The 19,582-nt window shown below is 40.9% G+C and overlaps 1 protein-coding gene across 2 annotated transcripts in view; it reads left to right on the forward strand.

Moving 5' to 3' along the window:
• Positions 1 to 13,190: 13,190 nt before the first annotated feature.
• LOC108713890 (serine/threonine-protein kinase MRCK alpha) overlaps positions 13,191 to 19,582 on the forward strand; it is a 60,968-nt gene continuing 54,576 nt past the window's right edge. For both annotated transcript variants that reach the window (XM_018257578.2, XM_018257579.2), the window contains exons 1-2: positions 13,191 to 13,415; positions 14,084 to 14,596. In XM_018257578.2, the coding sequence (XP_018113067.1) occupies positions 14,419 to 14,596 (178 nt within the window). In that variant the 5' untranslated portion in view covers positions 13,191 to 13,415; positions 14,084 to 14,418. The remainder of the gene's footprint in view (positions 13,416 to 14,083; positions 14,597 to 19,582) is intronic.

The following is a 19,582-nucleotide window of genomic DNA, read 5'->3' on the forward strand; positions in this document are numbered from 1 at the left end:
CAATAGTCACATCCATAAATTTCCATAGAATCACGTCATAGTAAACTGCAGGGTGGAAACTGCGGTATTCAGGTCTGAGCCAAACATCAACAAGCTATAAACAGGTCCTGACCACAACATGACATGACATGTCTATGTACCAATAGTATAGTTGACAATATTGTTTGCACAATGGACTAGTGTAAACAAAATTACGTTCAAAATGATCCATGTACAAATTTGCATCGGTGGGCGTAATGTTACTTCCCATGGCAGTCCCTTGTATTTGTTTGTAAAATTGATCTTAAAACATAAAGTCATTCTCTCTAAGTACTATCTCTAATAAAGAGAGAGAGAGAATTCTGGCTCCTTAATAATCATAATGATCATTCATAGAAAGTATTTCCCATATTGCAACCTGCATGATTGACATGTAGAGGCTCTGAATATCCATGGGTCTCCCTTGTTACTATGCAGGAATCAAGGATACTCAAAGACACTCTGCTATAACATTCCCCTTGTACAAACACTTACATGCACACTTTTTTAAATAAAAAAAGTTGCTCAACAGTATCAAAATCCCACTATTTGTTGGTTTTGAAAACACCCCTTTAAATTATTTTAATATCAACAAGGTTTATTGGTTTCCTCAACTTCCCTCAACGTATTGACAAAGAAAAATACATAAACTAGGGATCAAGGCTCAGCTGATTCAAAGTACACACCCTGCGTATATAAATATTTCCTGCCTCCCATTTAATTAAGTCCTCAAAGAGAGGGTGTGTAAGTAAGAAAGAGCTGCACTAAACTTCTGACAGCTTTGTAAGTTGTAGTACAAGCATGTTATTGTTATTGTAATGAACCAATATCAGAGTTTTCATGCGGTGCGCCCAAATGACAAGAAGGACAGAAGATTTTTTGCAAACCAAATTGTTTAAGTTGAATGTATATCAAATATACACAAAACAGACAAAAACATAATTCACTAATAGATAGTTCAGCAAAATTTTATTTTAGTACAATGTAGTAGAAAATGCCCAAATTCAATGACAGAGCTTCTAACACTCTCATCCATCTCTAGCTGCCTCTGGAGCCAATTACGGCCCACAAACCATTACAATTTATTCTATAGACCCTATAAAGGTAAATACAATGCACCAATGCACAATGTTGAAACTTAACCACAGAACCATAGGTAGAAAACCATGATTAGTTTAAAAAAAATGTATTGCATATAAAAAGTAAATGCCAACCTGTGGTAGTAAGAATATTTTTGATTACAGAATATGGCACTTTTCAGTAGTCTGATTCAAGAAAAATTGTTATACCAATGCAAAAACCTGCACCCAGGACCAAAATAATCAAAATAGGCCCTGGCATTTTGCCAATTACAAAGAGGCACAAACAGCCCCCCACCTGCTTAATAAATAGTGAGAGTCTATAGCATTTTACAGCAGCCCCTCTGGCATTTGCCAGAATCCACAGATTTCAATCACAGGCCTGTTGCACCTCATACTACTATTGCACTTTGTTTGCTACACAAACTGAAGCAGGACCAGAACTAGAGGTGGGCAGCTGCCTAGCGTGAAATAGGGGAAGGGTGCAATTCTAATGGAGAGAACAAATGAGTGAACGAACCTGGGGGTAAAATGCTTGGAGGCGAAAGTGAGCTCTGGGCCAAGTAAGATTGACTAGGGCCACTAGGCAATAACTCTCAGCTGAAGCACGCAGAAAAGCTGCTGCACTTATATGACTGCACTATATAAATAAAGAAGAAATCTTGCCCCCCATATGTACTAAAAGGGACTGAGTTTGCCCAGGAGCAGGAACCCATAACAACCAATAAGGGGGCACAACCGCTAAAGGTTGAATTTTTGCCAGGGAATGCTGCGCCACACTTTCCTAGGCGTAAATTAGTTGCCATTACGCTAATTCATTAAAAGGCATAGTTGCAAACATATATTAATCTAAGACTGTATAAGCTGCTTTGGAAACTAATAAATAAAATTTTCAACAAAAAAAAAGGCATAGTTGCGTCTCAACAACCGAACGCTGGCGGATTTTCGCAATTTTAATTCTTCAGAGCGAACATTTCTTAGCAATCTTTTGCTAGCATTCAATTCTGCCTTGCGGAACTTCGTCATTACTCTTACACTTAGGTCAATTTGAATAGGGCGGGAACATATAGGTCGTATATATGTCTTTATTAGAGATGTTGGTGCAAATGCTTGAAGTGGCCACTTATTATTACACATGTCCAAGACAAGCAAAATAAAGACAAAAGAGATCTTCTAATGCCCTAGACATGAGCCCACCCTAAAACAAATGTGGCATGCCTCTCAAATGGTTGGGAAAAAAATGTTAACAAAAAAAACTTAACTTACTTCGGAAATTAAGTGCCGTACCGGCGCATGCACTGTTGAAGAAATCTTCCAGTTCCCGGACAACTGCGCAGAAAGTGATGGAAATAGCCGAAGGGAAGGAAGAAGACCTGAGAATTACCAAAGAGAAGAAGATGGCGTCCATGAGCTCCGCTGTGCTTACTCTGCAACGAGGGGTATTTACATGATTAGGGGCTATTACTGGAGTTATCATCTGTGCAGGCGGGACTATGTAGGGTAGGGGGTAGTGGGTTTAATTATTTACATTTGTCTTCTGACTCTTTTTCCAGCTTTCAAATGGGGGTCACTGACCCCCATCTAAAAACAATTGCTCTGTAAAGCTACATATTTATTGTTATTGCTACTTTTATTACTCATCTTTCTATTCAGTCCCTCTCCAATTCATATTTTAGTCTCTCATTCAAATCAAGGCATGGTTGCTAGGGTAATTTGGACCCTAGCAACCAGATTTGCTAAAATTGCAAACTAGAGAGCTGCTGAATAAAAAGCAATTGCAAATTATCTCAGAATATCACTCGCTACATAAATTAAAGGGACTCGTGATTTTTATGGTTTATTTTTTATTTAAAATTACATTGCAAATAATTCACTCTACTATTGTGACATAAGTGACCAAGCTTATATAAGTGTTGGGGGGAAAGAGGGGATTAGGGGAGCTAGGCCAAGATGGAACAACTAGGAATTACTAATTTATTGGCAATCGCAGTGGTGTAACTACATATTACAAGGCCCCACAGCAAATTAATTCTAGGGCCTCTATAATATGCAGAGGGGGTCATGTTTTACCAAAACATTTTGAAGTTGCTCATTATTTAGAGCCTTATGGGGCTCCCTATACCTTCTGGGGCCCCCTGCAACCACAGGGTCTGCTTCCTCTTTAGTTACGCCCCTGCAACAGCTTTGGCTGGTATTTTACTGGCTAAGTGGCAACCCTATACAATGGGGGCTAAAGCAAACAAATGCCACCTTTTCTGGAAAAAAATACCGGCCTTCCTATATAGTTATCTTTTTTCCCTATTAATAACATTGGGATCAGCCATCATTTTTACCGGCCAGGTGCAAACCTATTCATTGGGTGGCAAACTTTGTTGCAGTGCTAAGGGGGAGTTAAATACAGCAGATCCCGCAGCTGCAGGGAGGCCCAGGGGGCCGAGAGGCCGGCTTGAGACCCCACAGCTACAGGGAGGCCCAGGGGAAAGAGAGGACAGGCTTGAGAACCCACAGCTACATGGAGGCCCAGGGGAAAGAGAGGACAGGTTTGAGAACCCACAGCTACAGGGAGGCCAAGGGGAAAGAGAGGACAGGCTTGAGACCCCACAGGGAGGCCCAGGGGAAAGAGAGGACAGGCTTGAGACCCCACAGGGAGGCCCAGGGGAAAGAGAGGACCCTGCAGCTGCTGGGATGCCCAGGGGGTGTTGGGGGAGGGGTTGTTTGGACCTCGGTGGTTTGTTGTATTGTAGTTACACCCAGGTCAGGACTGGGATTCAAAATAGGCCCAGGCATTTCAAGTAAACAGAGGACCCAGGACTCAGGACACCAGAAAAAATGGCTCCACTAAACATACAAGCTTTTCATTACAACAATCAGTTATTCCAAGGGAAAGTTAACATCAACCAAATAAATACATTAAAATTATTATTTTGTAGAACTCTCCCATATATATTGTGTAGAGCAGAGAGGGAGAAAGCTCATGTTTTCTCTTGCTGTCGACGGGTCAGTGCTGTAACTAGACATAAACAGGACTACCCAGACAACCTATAGTCCAGTGAATTCTGAAGAGGCTGGGGGACCGGTTTGTTATTGTTTTGCTTTGGCATAGATGTTTAAATTGGACAAAGCAAATGGGAGATAATATCTGAACCTTGCACTTTCTGCAAGTTTCTGGCACAATGACCTGTTTTTAGTGCACACTCTCAGCCTTGTGAAACTGGAGTCTGTTGTTACATCGTCTTAATCAAATAATGGATTTTAGTGCCAGAACTTCACAAAGCTCGGACTCTGTAAATAATTCCCATGGTGTTTAATATAACCCGTTGTTGTAGTTTATGTAACACAAGGAGACATCTCTAAAGCCTAAAGTTAAAATTACATTACTTTTTAAATCCAAAATAAATAATTTTCTATAGAAACCTATAACAATTCTGTACCTTTTTAAGTAGCAAGTGATAATTCTGCTTGATTCTAATGAGTTTCTCACTTCCCATTTCCAGTCATCGCTAGCTGACCTGAACTAGCCAGTAATCGTGTGCTTGGCCAATAAAATAATAGCTGTGCCTGATAATAAGGTTAGTAAAGGTCCAAGATTCTTTCATTTGCTGAGGTCACCAAATGAGCAGATCTGCATGATTTGGTAACTTATTTGGTCCTCAGGCCAATGATAGGACCTTGATAGGGGCCATTGCAGACCCCTTGATTAATAGATGCAGTCCAGTAAGAATGCATTTTTTGCATTAGTACAAAGTACTGCCGGGGGATTGCAATGAGAATCATAAGAAAAAGTGCTTCTTGATTGAAAAAGGTACATTATATTTTATTATGACTTATGTTTTTCATCTTTATATACTTATATGTGGGAGTTTCTGTATCACAAGCCATATATATTATATTGATATAATACACAAAAGCCATGAATATCCTGTAAATTATATCCTTATAAACGGTGAGTAGTGATGTCATCAGTTATAAACGGTGAGTAGTGATGTCATTTCTGTCACATGACTCACTAAAATTTGTGTATTATAATAAATAAAGTACCCCCAGTTGTAAAATATGAGGATATTAGAAGTTACCTCGGAGTTCCATGACCTGTATAAAAACACTCGGCCTTCGGCCTCGTGTTTTTATATGGTCATGAAACTCCTCGGTAACTAATAATATCCTTATATTTTAGAAGAATATTTTTTTTATTCACTATATACTGTATATATATATATATATATATATATATATATATATATATATATATATATATATATATGTAGAATATCACCATCTAGTGGCTATTAAAGGACAGTTTCTTATTTATTGCAGTAGATTAGATTTAAAATCTACAACCTGTAGCTCTTGAACTACTAGTTGCTTGCTAGCCCCACTGATGTTGCTGACAATGCTGGTGTTGCAGGCTGGCAGTTCATACGGGGGCTAACAAACAGCCAGTTAGCCTCATTAGCTTATATGATTGCAAGTGAAAGTGCATAGTGCTTAACTTGAGTATGCATTAACATTATTGATAACAGTAGATCATAGGGGGGAAAAGTAGGTGTTACTGTTCCTTTAATCATAATTAGGCTATCATGAATCATGGCTCAACAAGACTTTAGGCATGGTGCTCCACTACAAGGTGGCAGAAATGTAATACTTTCAATGGATAGCTATATAGAAACTCCCATTTATCATGTTTATTCCATTCCTGTGTTGTTGATTTTTATTTAGCAATTATTTTCAGGGGCCAAGGGGAAAAGCTGACATATGCTCTACTCACCCCTTCTATGGAAACCAGCCTATAACAGGTATTGTCATTTTATAGGCATGGGGTTGCAGATAGGCTTTATTGGCCTTTTTTATTGGTAAAGATAAAAGGACAATCAGTCCTAATTTATGAAATCTTAATTTAAAAAACATTGTTTCATTGTCTTCTGGATATCATGTTTCTGGATAACAAGTGCTGTGCAAAGCATTAACACTACACTAAAGTAACTTTTCATATTATTTTAGGAAATCTGATGACAGCATCCGTTTAAACGGGTTGTTCACCTTACACAGTGTCAGACTGGCCCACAGGGATACCAGGAAAACTCCCGGTGGGCCCAGGTGTCTATGGGCCCTCCTGCTTCAAAACATTTGGCATATTTCATAGCCATTACCTATTTCTATGAAAACAAAGAGACTAAATAGATTGAATAATATTTTATAGCATGTAAAAAAAAAGAGACTAGCAGAATAGAGGTTGCACAAGGAGAGGAATTATAATAGTTCTGAGAGTGGGCCCCTGATCTAATGTCTTTTGGTGGGCTCCTGGTATAAGATTTTTGGGTGGGCCCCTGGTGTCCCAGTCCGACATTGACCTTACAAACACTTTTTCCAGTTCAATTGTTTTCAGATTTAACACAAGAAATAAATACTTTTTTCAATTACTTTTCATTTTTAATTTTTTACTATTTTTCCAAAACCTAAGTTTAAAGGAGAAGTCAAACCCTACATGCAAAAATCCCTCCCCCTGGCCTACCTGCCCCCCCCGACCAAATGCCCCTAACTTGTTATCAGAGCCGGGCCAAGCCGGGCAGGCGCCCTAGATGCTTGCGTGTATGTGAATAGGCGATTGTGCGCATGTGCAAATAGAAGCTTGTGCGCATGCGCAAACAGGCGTTTGCACGCATGCGCTCAGCAACGCACTAGCATGCATAGACGAGAACAAGTGGGCGATCGGGACTCAGCAGAGAAGGGACCGGACTAGGGGTAGGAGTAAGTATGTGTCTGGTGCCCCTCCACCTTTGCGCCCTAGGCACGTGCCTACTCTGCCTACCCCTAATTCCGGCCCTGCTTGTTATTTACCCCTCCGTGCAGGTCCTCTCCTGCTGAGTTCACAGTAGCCATCTTCTTCCTGGATTCAGCAGCGTTTTCTGGTTCATGCGCAGTAGGAGGTATTTGCTGGTGTGAATCTACTGTGCATGCACCTGAAAGTCACGAAGTTTCCAATTTCTTTTTTTGGAAACTTTGTGACTTTCGGCATTGACTTCTCCTTTAAAGGGCTGGTTCACCTTCATCATACTAAAACTTAACTCAAAGGTGATCAAACCCTTTAAAGTTGAATGTTCGTGTCTCTGGTGTTTCAGTCTGGCAGCTCAGTAATTCAGGCGCAGACTCTGAACTGGTACAATTTTGCAACATTAAGTTGATACATTTCTCAGCAGCATCTCTGGAATATTAGCAACTATTGTATCAATTCTAACAGCTGCCTTTAATGAAACCCAGAGATTCTGCTCAGCATTGACAAAGATAAGAAATAATCAACTAAATGTATCAATTTAGAACAATTTACAGGGTCGGCGACCCCCCCTCCCAGAGTTGCTTTAGAAGGTGAAAAATGAAACTTTACACTTCAATATTAGAAAACAGTCACAAATGGGAAATAGAAATAATTGGCAAAAGTCTTTATTTCTAGTAAACTATCCGAAATCAACTGGAAGTGTTGGAAGGTGAACAACCCCTTTAAATGAACTTTTAGGGGCACATTTACTAAGCTCCTGTGAAGGATTCGAATGAAAAAAACTTTGAATTTCGAAGTATTTCTTTTGGGTACTTCGACCATCGAATAGGCTACTACGACCTTCGACTTTGATTCGAACTAAAAATCGTTTGACTATTCAATCATTCAAAGGATTTTATCGTTTATCGTTTTACTTCGATCGATCTATCGAAGGATTTGCACTAAATCCTTCGAATTCAATATTCGAAGTCGAAGGATTTAACTTCGAGGGCCGAATTTGAGGGTTTAGTAATCCTCGAAATTCGACCCTTGATAAATCAGCCCCCAAGTATGATGTAGAGAGTGAGATTTGCAATTGGTTTTCATTTTTTATGGTTTTTGAATTATTTAGCTTTTTATTCAGCAGCTCTCCAGTTTGCAATTTCAACAGTCTGGTTGCTGGGGTCCAAATTCCCCTAGTGCATTGATTTGAATAAGAGACTGGAATATGAATAGGAGAGGCCTGAATAGAAAGATGAGTAATAAAAAAATAGCAGTAATGATACATTTGTAGCTTTACAGAGCATTTGTTTTTCAGATGGGGGCCGGTGACCCCCATTTGAAAGCTGGAAAGAGTCAGAAGGAGAAGGCAAATAATTCAAAGTTGCTTAGAATTAGCCATACTATAACATACTAAAAGATAACCACTCCTTTAACATTCTGTTTGTTAGTATGGGAATCACGCTGACATGGCACTGTGCAGAGCGTTGGAGGAATAGAGCAGTGCCCCTGATCCCAGCACACTGTTGTGACACCCTAAGGTGCCCTCCACAGGGCAGTTCAGTCAAATACCTAAATCCCTAAATACCTTTTAGATGTAACTTGATTAGAAATAATGAAGAATAGTGACCAATGTCACAGCTTTGCTTTGGGCTTCAGAACACAGTGAACAATTATACCCCACTCCCCAGCCTTTAGTTTTCCTTTAAAGGTATATTTCAGTCTTTTATTTCAATAGGGCTTTACATATTTGACATGAGGTTGATTTGCTTCTTGGTGATACAGAGATTTCAAAAACAAGTGAGTTATCACTGAAATCATGCACTTTTCAGAAGGGCCTCAAGAAATTTGTCTCAAAATGAAACATTCTCCTGGGTTCTGCATGGACATGCTCAACTAGAAAAACAAGCTCCGTCAGATCAGTCAGAAAGAAAAACATTTATGTGTTGCATCTGGTTGCCCTTCTGAGAAACTAGGGAATGACTGCAAAGAAACCTGGAATTCCATCTGCGTATTTTACTTAACCCCCTTTGTGCCAGACAGTTTTATACGTACTTCTTTGAATTCATTTTTAGTATGAAGTAGTCAGTGATATTCTGAGATCATTTTGCAGTTATCGTTTTCTATTGATTTTAATTTATTTTGATTTTTCTTTATCTGATTTCCAGTTTGGGATTTGAGCAGCCATTTGGTTGCTAGGGTTCAATTTACCCTCAAACAGTGGTTTGAATGACAGAGTATATGAATATGAATAAGAGAGGGCCTGAATAAAACCACAAGTCATACAGTAACAATAATAATATTGAACAGAGCAATAGTTGTTTTTGGCTGCCTAGTTCAGTGGCCCCCAGCCAGAAATGACAGAAGGGGAGAGCAAATAATTAAAATAATAAAAAAAAGAAGACAAATTGAAAAGTTGTAAAGCAAAGGATATTGAAATATTAAAGACTTAATTTAAAGGTGAACTATGCCTTTATTTTTCTTTAACTGGACTACATAAAACTTTTACAGCCACAGAGACAACTTGTATTTAAACAATTTGGATTTTTTAACAAATATATATATATATATATATATATATATATATATATATATATATATATATATATATATAGATAAAAATAGGTAAACACAGGGGCAGATTATTGAGTAGGGTATCTTAAGCTGTAGCCTAGATGCCCAGAGTGCTCAGGGCCCATCAAGTTTTTTCAATTGTTATACAGTAGAATGTTTTTCAGGGGATCAGGGAAAAATTATGTAAAATCCGGGGAAATGTAAAATCAGGGAAATGTGTTAAAGTAACTTTTTCTTCAAGTACTGAAAGCAGTGTCGGACTGGCCCAGCGGGACACCGGGAAAAACCCGGTGGGCCCCGACCCTCATGAGCCCCTGCCGGGCTAGACCCCTTCTCCGGAAGACCCCATTTTACAGAAAAAAAAATTTCAGGCACAGCGCCGTCAGTGCATGTGCGCTGAGCGGCGCCAGCAGCGAATTCATGTGGTGACATACGTGCATGAGCGCCTCCATGCGTGCGCGCAAGAGGTGAGTCTGAGTAGGGTGGCGGGGGACAGCAGTCCGGTGGTTCCCAGGCCCCTAAGTCTGACCCTGACTGAAAGGATATAAGAACAAGAGTCCGTTTTACATTGAGACACAATATTTACTGTATTAAAAACAAGGGTTAAAAATTGCAGCGTTAAAGTTACACTATGGGGGACATGTGCCTCTCTGTCACATACACAACCTAAAGCAATAAGTTATTGGTGCAGGACTGTATAAGGGGCAGACTAATTGGAATTGACCATTTACAGGCAGAACAATGGCAAAATATACATCTGGTTAGTATTTTAAATAGGGATGCACCGAATCCACTATTTTGGATTCGGCCGAACCCCCGAATCCTTTGCAAAAGATTTGGCCGAATACCGAACCAAACCCTAATTTGCATATGCAAATTAGAGGTGGGAAGGGGAAAACATTTTTACTTCCTTGTTTTCTGACAAAAAGTCACGTGATTTCCCTCCTCGCCCCTAATTTGCATATGCAAATTAGAATTCAGATTTGGTTTGGCCGGTCAGAAGGATTTGGCCGAATCCGAATCCTGCTGAAAAAAGGCTGAATCCCGAACCGAATCCTGGATTCGGTGCATCCCTAATTTTAAAGCTCTTTAATTCACTAATAACATTCATAGAGGAAAAAAGCAGTTTTTGGATACATCAGGACAAAATTTTGATGTAAAATCCGGGAAAACATTACTTAAAATCAGGGAAATAGACCCATTGAAATGCATTATAAATTGGTGGGACCACAAATAAAAAATGTAAAATGCGGGAAAACTTAAAATTTAAATATATTTAAATACTTAAAATCACTGTATTTATTTTCTTTAAAAATGTATTTTTATCTGCACTGAGCTGGGCCTGCATCCAGTAGGGTGCCGTACATGGTCAGTACCTGTTTGCTGGGAGAAAATCAGGCAGCCAGGAGGAAAGGCAGCAACTTTCAGGCTTTTGTGTTTCTATATGGAGTGTGCACCCTGTAAAAATTCATATATCTGCATATAATTTGTAATTATTCCACACAAGTCTGTATCGGTTTAGCCGCAGAAAGGCCGGGGCCCCAAAAGGGCATCGGGGAAGACCTATACCGGCGCAGTTCCTTTTTCTCTACATACTCGAACTCTGTAAGGCTCAATCACGATAGAGCTTTGCTAGGGGGGCCTAGTGTAGGGGGCCTCACTCATCTGCCACTGGGTAAACAACATGGACTACTATTTTTAGTTTAAAGGAACAGTAACATAAAAAAATGAAAGTGTTTTAAAGTAATGAAAATATCATGTAGTGTTGCCCTGCACTGGTAAAACTGATGTGTTTGCTTCAGAAACACTACTATAGTTCATATAAACAAGCTGCTGTGTAACTTACAGTTATAAATAAATGATCTCTCTATGCTCACAGGGACCAATTCTCCAGCAATCCATTTGCTCCATTGTGAAGTGATGGATTCTGGGAAATCCCTCTGCTTTCAATAATGGCCGCTGCACAAATTCCAGAATCCATCACATCCCAATGGAGCAATGCAAGGGAGGGGGTTGCGTGACACTATGAGCTTGAGGATTTGGAAAATGTTTTGTATAGGTATCTAAGTTTGGAATCAGTATGTTTGCATAAAGCAGCTAAGGCAAAGTGCCTCCTTAAAGGACCAGTATAATCAAAAAATGACAGTGATTAAGTAATAAAAATATAATGAAGTGTTGCCCTGCACTGGTAAAACTGCTGTGTTTGCTTCAGAAACACTACTATTGTTCATATAAATAAGCTGCTGTGTAGCAATGAGGGCAGCCATTCAAAGGAGAAAGGGCTCAAGTTACACAGTAGATAGCAGATAAGCTCTGTAGAACATAATGGTGTTATCTGTTATCCACTATTTAACCTGTGTCATATAGTCTTATTTCAATTTCCGCCATTGCTACACAGCAGCTTGTTTATTTGAACTATAGTAGTGTTTCTGAAGCAAACGGATCAGTTTTACCAGTGCAGGGAAACTTTACATTATATTTTCATTCTTTCATTTTTTCCTATTACTATGTTCTTTCTTTTGTCATTCACTTTCTTTATTCTTTTAATCACTTCTCCTTGAATATTGTCACCACTCTCTCCTTCCATTTCTTCTCTTTATTCTTATATAGAATACAAGACAAATATCTGGCTGAGCAGAAGGGCCCACTGACACCTGGGACCACCGGAAGTTTTCCTGGTATTCCAGTGGACCAGTCCAACACTGAATGGGACTGACTCAACTACCGGGGGAGAAGGGGGTGCGAGCGGGCCAGGGCCCGTCCCCCTCTAGTTACGCTACTGGACTGACTTGTGTAGAATTTGGGAATTACCAGATTTTGGGCTCTGTATTCTCGCATTTTCAGGCAATTTCTCCTCAATTTCAGACAATTTTGGGGCAAAATTCTGCTGGCCACCAAAATGTCTAGAGGTTGAATTGTTTTACCAATATTTATTGAAATATCTAGGGTTGCCACCTTTTCTGGAAAATACTATATATTTATCTTTTTTCCCTATTAATAACATTGGGATCAGCCATAATTTTTACCGGCCAGACCGGTAAAATACTGGCCAGGTGGCAACCCTACCTATAGCTCCTAAGCCGCCCTCTGTAGCAGAGCCGGGCCAACCTGGCCAGGGCGCCCTAGGCAACTTGGCCGACCACAGCGCCGGCTTAGTGTGTGCTGAATCGCGCATTCGAGAAACTACGCACCAGCGTGCATGCGCGAAACTACGCGCCAGCGTGCATGCGTGAAATTACGCGCATACGGGCAAGCGTATTTAAACACAGATTACCAGCAGCAGCCAGGGAGATACAGGACCGGACATGGAGTAGGCGAAAGAGCAGGTACGAGCCTGGCGCCCCCTCAGCTTTGCGCCCTAGGCACGTGCCTACTATGCCTACCCCTAGTTCCGGCCCTGCTCAGTAGTTACGCCCCTGGTGAAGGGGGCAAATCTTTCCCATTTTGCTTTACAAGAAAATGTGCAAATAAGTGAAAAGGCATATTTTCACATATATTCATTTATTTTTTAAACTTTTTTTCACTGCATATGTTGTGTTATTTTGGGCTACTTTTGAAGTGCCTCATGGCTAGTTTTGGGCTGGTTTTGTAGCTGACTTTGGCTGGTCTTTAAAATTAGACCTGGCAACCCTGGAACTGCCATTGCCAGCCTGAACTGCACACTTCCTGAACTCACCTGTCAGACTCAGAGCAGGCGAAGTTAAAATAAAAGGGGGGAGGGGCAGCAGGTACGCTTCATCAGAACCGGTGGGCGGTACTTCATGGTAAGCAGAGCCTAGTTTTTTTTTTGTCTGGGCGTGTCCTTTCCAGGTGAGAGGAGAAGGGAGGTGATTGCAGCAGCTTCAGGAAGAGAGGCTGCTGGAGCTCGCTGTGTTCACCTCACAATTCATGGCTAGAGAGCTAAAGAACATGATTTAAGGAGCAGAATGTACAATACGTGCTGCAGTCATATACACGAGCACACATTCGTTGGGGACACGCTCAGAGCTGTAGAGGTGAGTGTCAGCCCGTGTGTCACGCCAGTGCAAGTGTGCAAAAGTGTTACCTGTGTGTGTGTGAGAGGCCAGAGGTGAGAATGGCAGCTGCTTGTGTGTGGCACCATGCATCTGTGTTGCAGGCTCAAAGTGCTGCTTCAGGTGAGGTTTGCAGTGTGTGTGTGTGTGTGTGTGTGTGTGTGTGTGTGTGTGTGTGTGTGTGTGTGTGTGTGTGTGTGTGTGTGTGTGTGTGTGTGTGTGTGTGTGTGTGTGTGTGTGTGTGTGTGTGTATGTGTGTGTGCTTCAGATGAGGTTTGCAGTGTGTGTGTGTATGTATGTATGTGTGTGTGTGCTTCAGATGAGGTTTGCAGTGTGTGTGTGTATGTATGTATGTGTGTGTGTGCTTCAGATGAGGTTTGCAGTGTGTGTGTGTGTGTGTGTGTGTGTGTGTGTGCGCGCGCACATGACAGCTGGGAGTGTGTGGCAGTGTGTGTGCATGAAAAGTTGTGTGTCAGCCTATCTGTGCTGCTACTTGCGTGTACTTTAGCTGCAGTAAGAGGCACCCAGTGTCAGGCGTCCCAGAATCTTCCCAAAATCAGTGAGATTTTGGGAAAATTCTGGGATGCCTGAAAATGGTTCTTCTACATTTGCACCCAATTACTACACTGACATACACTTTCTCTCTCAAGCAACTCCGGTCACTATAGTCACCCTTGGGACCACCTCTATACAGAGAGACTGTGCAGTAACTGATCACCGGAGCTACAAAAATATTCCTGGATATCCGTTTTCCAAACCTTTCGGTGGATCAACGATGGGTTTTATCAACGGCTGAATGAATTTGCTCACGTGGATGTGAATTATTTTTATACTTTTTGGAGTTTTGGAAGAACATTCGCTTTGGACGTATCACCTTGCCTCCCTTCACAGGGATTAAATATATTCAAAACGCTCTGTGGATATTTCGACTGGGCTATCCTAAAGGTCAGGCAGGGTCAGGGTGTGTGGACCAACAATTATCATCATGTCAGTAGAGCGGAGGCTGAAGGAGCTGGAGGACATGATTTTGAGAGGCCCCCAGGGGCCTGGCGCTGGGTCACTCAGCATGGAGACTCTCATAGATGCCCTTATCTGCCTGTGTCAGACATGCAATGCTGCACCTTTACGACGGGACAAGAACGTGACAGAATTTCTGACCTGGGGTAAGCCATTCAGCATCATTTTTTAGTGTGAAGTCTTTTTATGAGTGCACAGATGTCCCCATCATTATGCAAAGTGTGTCACTGTAATTATAGTGTGCCCATGCTCCCTGCATTCAGCTGTTTTTACTGAACAAATTAGGGTTTACAGAGACTTACCTTTTTACACACGAGCACATATTTTACTCAAGTATTTCCATTTTACCCCTAGAAATCTTGCATATTGCACCCATTTACAATGTACTAACTATCACTAATAATTTAGCATTAAGTGTTTCACAAAACTGGTGTTTGTGTGGTGCGGATGCTAACTGCAAGTCCAGTTGCACAGGATAAATATACTCTGCAGGAACCATTTTGAGAGCTGTACTTTTTCATGTCCACTTCCCAGTGTTGTCTGCCTCCACCCTCGGTTTGCTGCATTCATATACATGTGCCAGTACCTTGTTTTCATTCTGCATTCATATGAGTCTTTGGATCAGGCCACATGGGTACAGCTTTGTCAGCCGGACTATTGTATGAACAATTCTCATAGTAAAACAGACACAAATTGCCCCATGATTGGTTTTACAGCTACAGCCATAAACTGGTTCTATACATCAACATACTATTTCCTGAGCGACAGATACTAGACATTAGAAACAGGCGTTCTGTGACATTCCCTGCAAGTATCACTGGATCAGGCCTATAACATCAACCAAAGGCTCCTGGGGCACATAACCTTGTCCATATTTAAGCCAGCAAAGGTGGCAGCCCATAATGGCTGGAGGTGCTGGCAAGTTTAGAGCATGTAAAAAATAGTCAGGGAAGGGGTTTCCTGCAGCCTAGTGCCCATCTGTGCTGTGCTACTGCTAGCCCTTATCTCTAATGATATAACTGTCATCAGTCATTTTAAATACAGTACGTACAGTAAATTTGCATAACTTCAATTGATCTTCAATTATGTTTAAATATTTGCCTTTCTACTGCCTTTCTACTATCTCTGGCGATCAAATCAGATTAAGACACTAGACTTTTTTCTGTTTGTTTCCTCTCAGACATTTAATGCATTGCATGGTTGCTGGATCATAGATTCTAGCAACACAAATGCATCTTAAAAAGCTAAACCATAAGGCCAAAGAAGCCATATAAAATGGATACTTGAAGTTGTACAGGTAAACATGCCCTTTGAAGGACAACTAAAGCCAAGATCTTAAAGCTTCTGTCATGTACTTGTTGCAATGGCACTTGCAGTCACTGTAAGGGGGTTATTTATTAAAGTCCGAAAAAATTGTATGGTTCTGATTTTTTTTTTCTTGATCTTTGAGTTTTTCCCAGATTCGATAAAATCAAGCTTTTTTAATAATAACTACGGTCAAATTGTGGATTCTGATGAAACAATAAGAAAAATTCTGATTTTGATAAACAACCCCCTACGTGTTTTCAGGGCCGAATTTACATAACGGGCGCCCATATGCCTGCCACAGCTTGTCACCACTCCCCTTCACTCATGCACATGTGCAAATTCCCTTCATCGGCTCTGGAGCACATGGGATTGGTGCATGGGAAGATCTTCTACGCATCCCCAGTGCTTTGGAACCAACAGTGTTAGACTGGGATGCCAGGGGCCCACCAGAAAACCTTAGGCAGTGGGCATACTTTCCAAACTATTATTCCTCCTCTCCTCACAGCCTCTTATTCTTCTAGTCTTTTATATCTACTTACTATATTTTTCCATTATTAAGCATTTTCCCCCATAAAGGAATAGGTAAGGATCATGAAATAGGCTAAATGGTTAGAAGCAAGAGGGCCCACTGACACCTGGGCCCACCGGGAGTTTTCCTGGTATGCCGGTGGGCCAGTCCTACATTGGGAACCAATGCCGCTGCAGCTGGGATTGATGCATACTGCTCGTAAAATCCTGTTGCCTTAGGCTCGGGCCTTTGGGGCTTTCCCACAAATCCGGGCTTGGGTGTTTTGTTGCTCCCGTTATCAATATCTCTTGAGGTGGGTGACAAAATTTCAGCTTCAGTCACCTGAAATAGGTGGTGCCCCAGTGCATCAGGTGATAATCGCTCGGAAATGTTGTGCAGTTGAAGTCAATGGGGAAACAATTTTGTTGCCTACTTGTGAAGCTCTTAATCAGATTGTGACATAGGGGTCCTTGTACTGATTCCCATGGTTACCAGGCATATATCTAATGAACCCTGTGCTGGGTTAAATGCATTGTGGCCTCCTGTGTGTCCAGGATTTGCACATCTTTACAAGCAATTCACTTCATTTCCCGGAAAGAGTATGCAATGGGAATTCGTGGCACTGGATTAGGAAAAATAAGTGAATCGGTTTTGGGAGCTGTATCTGCTGGCCATGGGAAGTGACATAGCAGCCTTATAAGAAAAAAATAGGTACAATTCTCAGGTTTTAGATGCCATATTTCTGTGTGTGCAGTAGCAGGATAGAAAGCAGGCTAAAAGTGCAATATTAAGCATCAAGAATGTTAATAGCTTTTTATTTACAAATACACATAGCACTGTTTCTCAAATGATGGCACAGAACCTCTTGGGGGGGGGGGGGGGACCATCTTAAAAACCAGTTTTACTGAGAGCCGCCAAGTTTGAAGGGTAATTAATTGAAGGGTGAGATTTAGGGGGAACACTTATTTTCTGCTCTAGATATTGATGCAACTATGTCATACAATCTTGCAATGAACTAAGGGAGGCCCTGACCAAATGTTGGAAAAGGTTTGACCCAAAAAGCAGAAAACCACTGGAATGCAGTGTAGTGTTTTACTGAACAAGGCTTAGACAATCTCTATAAATAATTTTTTATTACCCGTGTATAGAAATGCTATAAAACAGTAAAACAAAATATTTATTTTTGTGACACCCATGCTTGCTGTGGTTTGAAACAAAGTTTCCGAACAGGTATGTAAATGAAGGGTGACATCACAGCCAGCCTGCCTGTCCCATTGATTTCATCTTTATTATAAGTGGCTGTGATGCTGTCATGGTTTCAGCTGGTTTATCTGGATTTCTAACCACAGGTTTCCAGTCACAGCAGATTTTGTGCATTTATCATTGTGTTACAGCGAGGAGGAGCAAGACTTACTTTGTTTCTTCTCTTTGTCATTCAAATTGGTTATGTTTGGGATACCTCTGAAGCTGGGGGTACAGGTTATGTATCCCAAATTTACATCAGCAATCCTGGTTCTTTTCTAAAGAAGTGGCTGATTTAATAAATACACAAAGGCTCTCCATTCTTTTAAGGATAATGACACATGGAGAGAGTGGTTAAAAATTCACTACTGCTAGAAGCAAATCATATGAAAATGACTGCTTTTGCATTTTCCTGTGATTAAGATGAATCACAGCGAGTAATTCATTATCCGTCAGCTGTAATTTAGAATTATCTAAAGAGCAAGGACTGTCTGAGATGGGCTGCTTTTCCATGCTGTAGAATCTATAGGTTAGCAACGTCTTTGGAGGTAGCGTAAAGATGACATAGGCTAGTGTCAGACCAAGTTTTTCTCTGCCGGCAGAAAAAACATAGGTGGAGAAAATCAGAATCCTGCCCATTGCTGGCTTGTCCCTCCTAGAAGTGTCAAGAAAGCTAACAACTTTGCACATGGGTAGGAATTAGGCCCAGAAATGCATTTGGTTTTGGGCCAAAATCCACACCATGTGCAGTGACATGCCACTGCTTAAAAATACTTTTTACGGCAAAATTATTAATTGCATGCAAAGGCAATGTTATGACATGTAAAAAAAACCATGGGACAGCATTGATCAGTATACGTCTCTTCTCTGCCACCATTTTTGGCCTTATATCAATAATTGATCCATTTAATCTTTATAGCTCGGGAATGGAGAGACACAGAGCAGCGAAAAATCTTTTTATCTTTTGCAAATAGCCGCCTTGTCCATTCCAGTATGTGATATAATACTGAGTTTGACTAATCATTTATACAATGTATGTAGGTATATACCTTTAGATGATTCTGAGGTGGAATATAACATTCAATTCAGCTTTTATGCCACTGTGGAGACTGGGAGTTTAACTGGGATGTATAAAGTGCCCCCAGCTGTGCCCGAAACCCCTGTGAACCCTCCATGTACTTAATTTAGTACTGGTGTAGGGGGAATAGGGACCCCATGTGTGAGAGGGGAGGGAGGCCCTGTGGGCTGCAAGTTATGGCCCCCTCTGATAGCAGACACTTGTCCTCCTATTCTCTAGTTGTGCCACTGCAGGATTTGGTTTAGGATTTGGCAGAATCCCAGTGCTTTTTGCTGGATTTGTAGTTGGCTGAATCCTTTCTGTTCAGTCGGCTTATTTGAACCCTCAGTCATGTGCCTTTAAAACTCTGGACAAATAAATAGTGTTTTTGTTCAAATATGTTTCCTTTTGGTTTTGCCAAATGTTAACTAATCAAACAAAGGTTTGGATTAATTGTGGAGGATTAGCATCCTTACAACAAGCCGATTCTGAACTTTTCTTAAGGCGGGTTTGTATATTTATTGGTACCAAACATGTCTATTGATTTGTTTTGGGTTTGACAGATTCCCAGCTTTTCCTGCAGTTGTTTTCAAGAAAGTTTCTCAGCTGGCACACATAGAACCTATATGCTATTGTTTCTAAATGATAACACAGACTTGTTTTTCTAGTTGAACATGTCCATGCAGAACCCTGGAGAATGTTTCGTTCTGAGACAAATTTCTTGAGGCATTTGTGAAAATTGTTTTGGGTTTATGCGTGCCTGATTGCAGTTTTAGTTCAAACACCAAAGTTTCAGTATAACTCAGGGGTAAATCAGCTTCTTACCATGTATTTACAGAAAATAATAATTTTCTTGCCAATTATTTGAAACGTATAGTCCCCTGATTATGGGTTGATAGTCCATATATATTCCCTAAAATATCCTGCGCAGTGGAGTAACTAGATGTTACTGGGCCCCACAGCAAATTAATTTTAGGGCCCCCAACATAGCCAGAGATTGTCCTGTTTTACCAGTTT

The sequence above is a fragment of the Xenopus laevis genome, chromosome 4L (assembly GCF_017654675.1).
Source record: "Xenopus laevis strain J_2021 chromosome 4L, Xenopus_laevis_v10.1, whole genome shotgun sequence".
NCBI classification, from domain to species: domain Eukaryota; kingdom Metazoa; phylum Chordata; class Amphibia; order Anura; family Pipidae; genus Xenopus; species Xenopus laevis.